Raw genomic sequence first — 11,631 nt, 5'->3', positions numbered from 1 at the left:
AATTTAGTCAGGAGCAGTATTGAGATTAGGAGCGAAATTTTGATTAAACCCCTAGAAATATTTAAAAAAACCAAAATATATTGGTTATCCAAGTAATATTGAGTTAGGCTTCTAAACAGTCGTTTAAACTTAAAGATCTAGAACTCCAGTCTCATGTTTGAAATAACTGCCTGAAATTAAAGTACTTCATGGCAGTTGTGCAAAGTGTTTTCTTTGCCATCATCATGAAAATGATGTGACAGCAGCACTGCTCTCAACATTTGTTATCCATTTTTTTCCATGCAGGTAATAAATTAGTAACAGCTTTTTTTTGCTCACACACATAAAATCCACAGTTATCACAGAGCATTTTCTGCAATTTGTTATTAGAAGTAGCAACTACTAATGCTGAAAAGGAAAATGATGAGAACATAAATGTTTCTCTGTTTTCCTAATCTGCTTTAGGAGATCCATAAACCTTTTTCATAAATCCAGCTAAGTCCTCATGTGCAAAATTTTATATAGCAAAATGAAAATATAATTTAAAAATAATTTTAATCTCATAAAACTTCACAGAGAAATTAAGCATTGATGTCTAGTGCCTGAAATTCCTTTAAAGTTATGTTTTCAAAATGACTAAATTTCAGGTTTAATATTTATTTCAAGGATGTAAAAAATATTATTTTGGCAGGAAATTTGTTGTTAAGACTAATATATATTGGACATACACACACAAAAGACTGTGCAGGCCTGGGTAGTGCATACGAGGCAAATGATACCAGCAGACAGGAAAAGAGCAGCTGTGCACCATTCTTGGACACAAAGTCCTCAGGAGTCACGAGGTTAGCACACGATCTTTTTTTTTTTATGCTTGGTTTTGCTGACTACAGAGCCACGTAGTCAACTATAATAATAAGAATAAAAGCCCTCTCCTAAAGTTAGATTAGTTTTAAGCTACTCTATGGCAAGGAAAAGCAAGTCAAATCTCTCAGAATTGTATCTAGAAGAAAATAAAGATCAGAAATATGAAAATGCCCTTGCTGAGATCCAGTCCTTTGAGCTGCCTCTTGGAACCACTCTAAGGTATGCTTCTTTTTAAATAGTATTATGCTCTTCATGAGGGATGTGTTCCTTCCATAGCTGTTCTTTCCGTCAGCAAAATATATTAGAAACTTTGTTTTCCTGACCCTGAAGCCTACAAGAAAGTTGAGTTTCATTTCATTGTGACTGGCCCTCAGTGAAAAAATACAAACCAAGGTCACCTACTCTGCTCTTTCTTTTTACCTGGACAAAGCGATCTATTTCTGATGGATGGCTGTAGATTTGTGAAAAAGAAAGTGCTCTTAAAAATGAAAACAAGGGGAAATGTTCTCTTTTGTGTGGCAGTGGTTTTAGTTTAAAGTCAACAGCTACCTTTTTTAAATAATTAACCGCTTCTTCTTCTTAAGGTTTTAAAAAATGCAACTTTTGTTTTAATCACCAAAGACAGAACTACTTAAGGTTTTACTGTTGATATTTCTAAATGTCTGAAGATTTAATTTTTTTATATTTGTAGCTTATGGAAACTGTTTATTGGTAAAAGTGCAACTGAAAAAATTCCTCTGCATATCTGTCCTTAAAAAAAGTAATATATATGATTGCAATGTAATTTGTCTAGGTATATTTTCAGTATTTGTAGAAGAGTTTTAAAAATAGCCTGCCTGGCACTGTAGGCGTCAGGTTGCAGTAACGAGCAGGCTAAAAAAAGAAAATTAAATTTACCCTGAAAAACGCGCCCATCTATAACTTCAGTATTTTGGTGATGGGCAAAAAAAGGAATGTGTGAAAATTGTTACTGCATTTGAGTGATTTCTTAAAGGAAATACTCCAAGTGGTAGGATTTTTCCTTTTTTTTAAATTTTTTTTATTATGCACTTTGTAAGCACTTGCCTACATTCAGAATAGTCCTTGTTGATTTAGAAGGAGAATCAACAATCTGAATTGACACTGAATATGATGAAGGCACAAGCACAGACAATATGTGCAGCATCTTCAGTGCCATTTATTAACTCATGTACAGGTGTAGTTGCACCAGGGCAGGAGAGATGATGGGCTTGATAATAATAAGTGGAAGGATGCCAAATGCAATTGTAGACCTTGATGCACTCACATTTGTCAAATGCTGTCAGTTCCTTACTGGAAAAAGTAGCTACACATCACCCAGAAGTTTTACATATCTGGCCTATTGCTTTACACGAACTTCCCACTTGTGTGCAGATAACTTTGCCCAGAAAGCAGGTGCATCCTGTCTCCTGAGCATGCAAAACCCAAGGATTAGTTAATCCCTGGCCACAGGCCACAAAGTGTAAAATTTAAATAGAAAATAGGTTATTCCTCCTTCATTGACACATGAAGCTTTGCTGTACAAAGCACTAGGAAACATTATGTCAGTTTCTAGTGAAATACAGCAAGCGACTGCACATAGAGGTGCACTTTTTTTTTGTTTTGTCTTGGTTTTGTTCTATTTTTACCCCGACCCCCAAGTTTCTATCACGTAAAGAATGGAAGGAATGAAGACTGACATAACCTGAATGCAGAAACCCCGGCAAAGCCTCCGCCTCAGGGGTCGGTGTCTCCCTCCCTGCCGGGACGGGCACGGTCCGCGTGTGCGGGAGCGGTCGAATCAAAACAAACCAAATAATAATAATCAAACAAGACTACATCATGAACTAGCCACCAGACCAAAACAGAACTAGCTCAGTGGAAAAGGTGGTGTTGAACCCTGTAAGCCTTCAAGGCGTCTCTGCAGCGCGGCGCACCGGGGCGGGCAGCCGGTCCGTCCGGGACAGGGGCCGCACTTTGCGCGTCCCTCGTTTGACACAGCGCGGGTCGCAGCGGCTGGCGCCGGGCAGACGGAGCTGCCCGCGGTCTCTGCCGGACACCAGCGGCCGGAGATGCCATGGGGACGGAGGGGCTTTGCCGGCACCGCCGAAATGGTGCGACGCCGAAGGGCGCGGTTCGGCGCGACCTCCGCCCCGTCACCGGCCCCGGCCGTTCCCTCCTCCCCGCTCCCCGCGCCCCGCGCGCACCGGCGAGCGCTCCCCGGCGGCTCCCGCCAGCCCCCGCCCGGCTCCGCGGCCGCTCCTCCCTCGGCGCCTCCCGCAGCGGCGCGGCCGCCGGGTCCCTCCCATCCAAGATGGCGGAGAGTCTCCCCGAGCATGATCGGATCCTGCAGGAGATCGAGAGCACCGACACGGCCTGCGTGGGACCCACCCTGAGGTGCGGGGCGCGGGGGCCGTGGCGCCGCCAGCGGGTGAAGCTCCCACGCCCTGCCCGCCCGCCGGCCTGGGGCCCGGCCGCGCTTCCTGACAGCTGCTCCCCAGGGACGGCGCGGGGCCGCCCGCAGCGCCGCAGGCGGGAGCGGCCGCGCCGGGTGCGGAGGGGACGCGCAGCCCCCGCTGCCGCTCCGTGGGGGCCCGAGCGCCGCTCCCCGTCCCGGGCGCTGCAGGGCGGAGGGAAGGGGCCGGTGCGGCGCTGGCAGGGAGCGGGGCTGTCAAGCCGTGCCGGCGCTCTGACAGGGAAGGGGGACCGAGCGGAGGCGGCGGCCGTGGCTCGGCTCCGGGCTGGCCGCTCCCTGGCATTGTCAGCCGGGGAAGCAGCTGGGCACGGCCCGGCTCCGGCGGGGCTGCAGTGCGGCCTCGGGACGGGGCGGCCCTGGGCCCCGCGCGGGTGGCCGGGCTTGGGGCGCCCGCCGTGACCCAGGGCCGGGCTTTGCTGCCCGTACTTGGGCACGAGTCAGCGCCCTGGGTGTGCCGGTACCGCCGGTTCTGTGCTGAGAACGGGGCTGAGACCGTATCGTGGGGGGGTGTTGCAGTGCTCCGCTATGCAACCCCTAATGATGCGGTCTGAAACCTACTACCCTGGTCAGTTTCTTTGGAAATGTGACAGTGTGTAGAGCATTTCTGGTATGCCATGACTGTGGTGGTTTGGTTTTCTGTCTTTTTCCTCCAGTTTCACTACTGCTAAATGGCTTAGCCTGTGTTTTGAAAAAAGCTTTTGCATAACCTTTTCTTTTAGAGGCGAATGTGGAAGTACCTTTCACTTAGAGCTGGGGAGATAAGGGCAGGGCCTGTGGAGAGTGAATTGGGTTATAGAGGAAGCACAGGGGAAAGGGGATCTTCATCATGGAGCTTTGCTGGTGCTTCCCCGATTAAAGATGTCTGAAAGAAGTAAAAAAAGCATAGGCACTAGCCAGACGGGGGAGAGAGAACTGTGAATTTGAATGTTATCTCTTTGAAAAGATATAGTGAGCCTGTGTGCAGAAAACTGGAAAGGGCAGTTTGTGTGGCAGCGTGCTGCGAAGCCATGAGCGTGGTGCTGCTGGCTTTTCCTGCAGTGGGAATGGTGCCTGCTGGACAGTGTGGACAGGGCTGGGAAAGGATGAACGTGGGCTGTATGGGTGAGAATGCAGTCCTGAGAACTGGTGGAAGAGAAATTCCTGTTGCGTGCCAAGTGGGTCATTTTGCACATCATAGCAGTTGATTTTGAGGTTAGCTACGTGTGTCTACAGTGGATCCTCCACAGCTGTGTGGGAGGTGGCAGTCTGGGCATTCGTGTGAGGCTGGGGCTAATCAATCCTCTGAGAGCCCCCGCGGGGAGTATGGTGGGCTCGTCTAGACATCACACGGGGACTGCTTGCTGGCTCAGTCTGGTCTTGGAGATCAACTTGGAGCAAACTGCACTCTGATCTCCCCTCATGTTCCTTAAGCACAGCTGCTGTTGGGAATACAGTGTGGAGATGCTGAAGCTGAGCGTTACAAGGAGTCTCACCTGTGAGAGTCTGTGGGCTTAGGCTGATGGAAAGTAGCTGGGATGCTTTCAGATTTGAGTTGTCCCTGGAGGCAGTTTCACCATGTTAACCATTTAACAAGCCCAGGCAGGTTGAAGCTGATGTCTGCCAAAAACCACAACAAAATATTAAATGTAATTGCAGTTTCGCCACCATCTTCAGTGTAGAGCTTAAATCAGAATAGCCTGTAGAAAGGGCAAACAGAGTATTAGGCTACGCAGCAGAAGAAGGCATCCACAGGTGTGGATGGTGAAGGGACTATATGAATCTCTTATTCATATTAAGCATTTAAAATGTGCTGATGTCTTTATAAATACAAAACTTAATTTCTTATTTTTTGTGTGTTTCTATCCTATCACTGATTTTCCAGTAAGGGAATTCTGCATTGCTGACTTTCAGGATTTTTAGGGAAAAAGTGGATATTGGTCTGATTTAACCCTAGTGTTCAATTATAAATAAAAAAAATTAGGTGAAAGAGTGGTTACACCTGGCTGAGTGTTTTGAAAGAAGTCCAGCAAACATCACAGAAGTATGCTTCTACTCCCTAAGAACAGCAGCATTTAAGATCCATACTTGAGCTGTCTGCTCAGCTCTCTGTTACAATTTGTGAATTGCTGTGTGAAACTGAAAAGTCTGAAATCCCACATCAAATTACGAGATCTATTTCAATGAAAGAAGCATGAATGTAAAATGGAGCATTATTTTCTGCATGAGATCTAGGTTTTTACTTGCTAAACAATGTGAATCAAAGAAATGAGTTGAGTAATTCTACGTGCAGTTGCATAAGGCTACAACATGAAGCGATCCATTGATTTCCAGTCACAGAAGCTATTGAAGCCAGTTGTCTCACGTAATGACTGAGATTACATTAATTTCATTATGTGAAATGGAATATTTTTGTAATCTCTGGGTTGTAATGCTGGGAGAATATCCATAGCATTGCCACATCAAATAAAGTACCAACATACCTACTTAAATAGCAGAACAAAAGAAGGGACTTGAGGTGAGTGGTTTGGATAAGTAGCATGAGGTAATATGAAATGCTGAAGATTGTAGGATATGCAAGATCTGACTTATCCTTAATTGTTAATATCAAGATATTAATGTCTTCATAGTGCATCCATGCTTCACAAAGGAAGTGTACGTTTTTCTTGTAGGCTGTATGTAGATTCCATGGAAACACGTTTTTCTCCTGTTTTTCTTCAGTGTTTTGCTTGCTGGTTGGGTATAGCTGTTCCTGCCAGGGTACTGTTTCCTATCCTGCTATAAGAGTGGCAGCACTTGTTTTTATGATACAAAAAATAATAGCATTTATTGATATATATATAATATATATTGATATAAATATAATATATATGATATATATTGATGTAAACATTATTATATACTTGTTTTTTGTATAATTTACTGGTAAGGAACAACATATAGACTGATTCTGCATGTGATTTTCTACTGCTGAGATCTACCCATAAAGAGGAATGTGAAATGCAGGTCCTTCATAGGAGCAATCAGCATACAGCTAGTGCAGTTGGGATTATTTACTGTTTAGGAGAGTTAGCTCCTAAAGACTGCCCTGGATCTCAAGAGAGGAAGAGATTGTATTGGATGAAATTAATTTTCTTTTTAGATTTTAACTGGATGAATTTACTGATTTAAATTTGCTGTTATTTTACTTGCATCTCTAAATTCACTAACACATGCTGAATCATTATAAATGAGACCTAAGCCAACATGCCTTTCATTAAGTAGGCAGACTGTGTCTATAGCAAGCCAGGATTATTTTTTTTTTTTCATCAGACTCTGTGAAGCTTTTATCAGCATCTTTTTGGCTTTAATGGCTAACAAAATAAGATTAATGACAAAAGTTGTTAAAGGCTCATCACTCTCACCTTTTTATAGAACATATTAGTATCATATAATTCATGTTGCATACATACTTTTGAGCTTCTCTCAGGGATAGCTATCTCATTTCTAATCTTTAGAAAGGAAGTGGAAGAAGACAAAGAAAAGCAATTCCCGTAATCCTCTCAACAACAACAGAAAATCAGAAACTTAATAACAAAAAACTTAAGGCCCTCACTGAACTCTGTGTTTTAACACTTCTTGAATAGTCAGTTGGACATGCTGTGGTAGCTAGTAAGACAAACTCTCTTCAGAAGACAATAATTGACCTGATTTGATGGTTAGTGTATGGTTGGTTGAAAAAGGTCAACGTGGAACTTGACAGTAGAAGTTGTTTTGCCAGTGCCCTGTGTACTATAGACATGAGTTTCTTTGAGTCTGTAGTAGTGTGTAGTATTACAAAGCTTTTTTTTTTTTTTTTTTTTAAAGATGAATTAACTCTTAAACTGTAGCTTGGCAAAATATTTCATAAGCATATGATAGACTTTCTCTAAACACTTCATCTTGTGAGCTTTGCATCACTAAGTCTGCAGTGTTCTGTGGTTCCCATACACAGTCTGTCAGGGGAGACCTCCATGCCCACAATCCATTGACTGAACAAAAATAAAATTAAGTATAAAAACTGTGGGGGATTTGATAATGGAAATTCTGTTGCTAAGGTGAAATTGATAAGGAGGTGCTGTGTCTCTTGATGTATCTACCTATAAGCAGAATGTACTCTGTAGCTTTAACTGACAATCACAGCTTGGAAAGTGCTCCTCAAAAGTCAGTGTAAAAATGCCTTTAATTCAATTCTCTCTTCCTGGAATGTGTCTTCACAAAGCCATTGCCTGGTAGATGTTGGAGCATCTTGTAGGTTGCTCTAAGTTGTGCTGGCCATGAAATGTCTTTGAAGAGTTCTTAGAGAGCCTCCTATGAAGACATTTCGCTGTCCTGTTGTCTCTGGCTGAAGAAATCACACCCACAAGCACCATTCAGTTGATGCATTTCTGTCTGATGCTGCAGTATGCTGCAGTCACCTTCCACTGATCTAGGACTGCATTGCTCTGGTAAAAGCAGCACTGAGCTGAGACTGCAAAGCAAAATCCTTTCTGTATAGTGCTGCGTTTTTCTCATTTAGGTTAAGCAGAGTTTGGAGGTCAGACATCATAAATAAGTTTGGCTGAAGTGTTAAAACAAATTGATAGCTGTTCATTCTGAACCTCTGTCCTTGTGTTGCAGAAAAGCCAAATGTGAAAGGTAAACTTTAGTAAGGCATCATTAGCAAAATAAGCTGTTATGTCCTTTACTGATCAAGGTCCTAAGAAAATTCACAGTTAGAGATACGGAGTGAGAGTCTAATTCTGATGCTTTACTGTGGTAAAAAAAGTTGTGGTACACTTTGCAACTGCAGGTGCTTTGCCCAGACTGGGGTCTGTAATTTCTGTAATTTGTATTTTGGAGATATTCTTGTATTCATTGAGGGGGCCTGTCCAAAGCAAATTGAGCAAAGTGCCTAAATGTTATGTAACTTCAGTTTTACTGAAAGTGTATGTTACAGTTACCTGGAGGCATGATTTAGGTATGTGATTCTGTGTCTTCAGCACTTACTACCACAGTTAGTAAGTGGTAACATAGGCAGTAGGACTGAAATCTGAAAATGTGGAAAGATTTGACAGCAATTTGCTGTCAAACACAATTGCAGGCAGGGAAATACTTTTTCTGCCTATGGTCTGTTGGGATTTGTGATGTGGTTATCCAATAAAATGTGGTTGCCTTCATTTTTCTCCTGTGGTCTTACTTGTCTGGTAGGATTGTCTAAAGTAATTTTTCAGTGTTTTCATTATTTTGATTTTGGAGCATGAGCCAGCAATTAGCATTTTTGTCTATAGCTTAGTCTTGTTTTAAATATAGAGCAGATTTAAGAGTACTCTAAGATGATCAGGCAGTGCTTTAGATGAGAATTGTAATGGTTTGATCATATATTTTGATTTCAAATGGTAGGGCAATCTTTTACACAATTGTAAGCTATTGGTTTGAAAATCAGTAGACCTTATCTTTATTAATGGTCTGTCTTCAAGCCCTTCTTAATTTTCAAGTTAATGCATTTCATTCCTGGCTCCCTTTCAGATGGAAGTTACAAAGTAGCCCCAAAGAACTGGAAGTTCCTTGTGTGATAGCTGTGGTCTCTTTTGGATCAGGACTGTACTTTCATGTATACTGTTGTGGTTCAACCCCAGCCAGCAGCCAAGCCCACAAATGTGCTCGTTCACTCCCCCGCCTGCAGCATGGGGGAGAGAATCAGAAGGGTAGCAGCTGGAAAACTTGTGGGCTGGGGTGAAAACAGTTTACTTGGGGAAGCAAAGGCTGCACACACAAGCAAAGCAAGGACTGAATTCACTGCATCCCATGGGGAGACAGGTGTTCAGTCATGCCCATGACAAGCAGGACCTCATCACAAGTAGTAGTTACTCTGAAATACAGAATCACTGAACGAACTAGGTTGGAAAAGACCTTTGAGATCATTGAGTCCAACCTATGACCTAACACCTCCTCATTAACTAAACCATGGCACTAAGTGCCACATCCAGTCTCTTTTTTAAACACATCCAGGGACAATGACTCCCCTACCTCTCTAGACTGACAATTCCAGTGCCCAGTCACTCTTTCAGTGAAGAATTTTTTCTGTGTCTCTAATAAACTTCCCCTGGTGCAGCTTAAGACCGTGTCCTCTGGTTCTGTCAGTTGCTGCCTGGAGAAAGAGACCAACTCCCACCTGACTACAAGCACCATTCAGGGAGCTGTAGAGAGTGATAAGGTCTCCCCTGAGCCTCCTTTTCTCCAGGCTAAACACCCCCAGCTCCCTCAGTCATTCCTCACAGGGTTTGTGTTCCCAGCCCCTCTCCAGCCTCGCTGCCTCCTCTGGACGTGCTCGAGTGTCCCAACGCCCTTCCCAAACTGAGGGGCCAGAGCTGGACACTGCTCTCAAGGTGTGGCCTAAGCAGTGCCGAGTACAGGGGAAGGATGACCTCCCTGCTCCTGCTGGCCACGCTGTTCCTGAAACAGGCCAGGGCCATTGGCCTTCTTGGCCACCGGGGCACACTGCTGGCTCATGTTCACTTGGCTGTCGACCCCCAGGTCCCTTTCTGCCTGGGCACTGTCCAGCAACTCTGTCCCCAGCCTGTAGCACTGCAGGGGGTTATTGTTGCAAAATGTCATCACTCCAAATGTCTCCCTTCCTCCTTGTTCCCCCACTTTATGTACTGAGCATGATGCCATCTGCTCTGGACCAGCCCTTTGGTCAGTTGGGGTCACCTGTCCTGGCTGTGTCTCCCCCCAGCCTCCTGGCCAGCATGGCAGCACAAAAGGGCTTGGCTCTGTGTGAGCCCTGCTCAGCAATGACAACAACATCTCTGTATTATCAGCCCTGTGTGCAGCACAAATCCAAAACACAGCCCCATACCAGCCACTGTGAAGAAAATTAACTCTACCCCAGCTCAAACCAGCATATATATTTATATATCAATTTATCTTTATTATAATAGCTAATTTCTGTTTTGTAAATGGATTGTTATGGAGTAAGGAGAATGACCTGCTTGCTGTGGAACCTAAAAAAATAGAGGATTGCTTGTAGTGTCAGTTACAGCTTTTGTTACTTGGTGTAGGATTTGATGGTATTCCAAGTACTTAAATTGAAAGACAACAGTCAGATAAAGTAACTGTCTATGTAATGTATATTGCTATGAAGGAGCAATATTTTTTTATTGCCCAATCCATTATATAGAGTCAAAAGGGCATATGGAGAGTGTATGCTGTAGACTGATTAATCTGGCATACAGCAGCAGAACTGCAGTTCTTATTTTTCTTTAGCCTGGTCAGATTTGCCATTGGCAGCAAAAGTGTTTTATAAGGAATCACTTGCATTGCTGCAAGTTTCAACATATTACTTTTCAAGTTTTTATAAAGCCTGAAACTGTTTGCAGGTAATCATATCTGCACTGCAATTTTTTTGTTTTGAAAAAAATCTTTAGGTTCGATGCTGATTAAGTTTGTCATGAAATATGTGTCTGCAAATCAGGTTATCTTGATCTTTTAATTGTTCACACATCAGCTTCTGACTCAGTTCTTGCAGTGCTTTCCAAATGGGCAACTGCCAAGTGAAGCTTTAACCTAACTAGTAACCTGTGTGAATTGTTCTGAAACAGCTCTCTCCAATTTCACAGGCATTACCAAAGAACTTGAAATTGTCCCAGTGTTTAGGAAACCAATTTCAAAATACATTAAAGCTTTTAAAATGAGGGAATCATCTGATATATCATCCTCAGAATAGTGTACTTAATAGAAGTTTTATGCAGTTTGTGTCATTGTTTCATCTAAATTCTGCCTTCTCTTCATATGAATGGCTTATGCTTGTGTACTCTTACATCAGTTAAATTCAGAAAAGCCAGTTCTTGTTACTGTCATCTCTTCATTGATTTGTTCATCAAGCTGATTTTATTCAGTGTCTGGTGACCCAGATTTTGGACCTGCCATGTGCATAGGAAGTGCATATTTTACATCCTTCTCAAATGCCAGTCACATGGGTGCTTACTTCCTTGTGGATTTTTTTGGAAAGCCAACAGCATAGCCTGTGCTCCACCTTTCTTTGTGTGTGGCTGAACCATTGCTATCTACCTGAGGAGCCCAAGCATAATTCAGTTAAATATAAGTCTGGTTTTGACTGGTAAGTGCTGGTGTATTGGCAGGTTTTGTCATGTTGCATTTTATGTATTATACTACTAAAATGAGCTCATTCAAATTGAAGAGGATTAATATGTCTTGGATAATGCTTTTAAGATGATGCCAGAAAAGGATTTGCAAATAGGAAACTATTTTTATGGGTTGTAGTAAACTATTAAGTACTAACTCATTCAGAAATACAGTCCTAGCTTTTCATCAGCATC

The 11,631-nt window shown here is 43.1% G+C and overlaps 1 protein-coding gene across 5 annotated transcripts in view; it reads left to right on the top strand.

Annotated features, from left to right (window-relative positions):
* Positions 1-838: 838 nt before the first annotated feature.
* The window catches only part of EXOC6 (exocyst complex component 6), an 87,943-nt gene continuing 77,150 nt past the window's right edge, over positions 839-11,631 (top strand). For 3 of the 5 annotated variants that reach the window (XM_038139963.1, XM_038139962.1, XM_038139967.1), the window contains exon 1: positions 1,092-3,237. In XM_038139963.1, coding sequence (XP_037995891.1) covers positions 2,918-3,237 — 320 coding nt within the window. In that variant the 5' untranslated portion in view covers positions 1,092-2,917. Of the gene's footprint in view, positions 1,063-1,091; positions 3,238-11,631 lie in introns of those variants that run through there. The other 2 variants (XM_038139966.1, XM_038139964.1) reach the window with 1 other exon arrangement.

The sequence above is a fragment of the Motacilla alba genome, chromosome 6 (genome assembly GCF_015832195.1).
Source record: "Motacilla alba alba isolate MOTALB_02 chromosome 6, Motacilla_alba_V1.0_pri, whole genome shotgun sequence".
NCBI classification, from domain to species: domain Eukaryota; kingdom Metazoa; phylum Chordata; class Aves; order Passeriformes; family Motacillidae; genus Motacilla; species Motacilla alba.
Note: the sequence above shows the minus strand (reverse complement) of the source record. Positions and strands in the feature narration are given on the sequence as shown.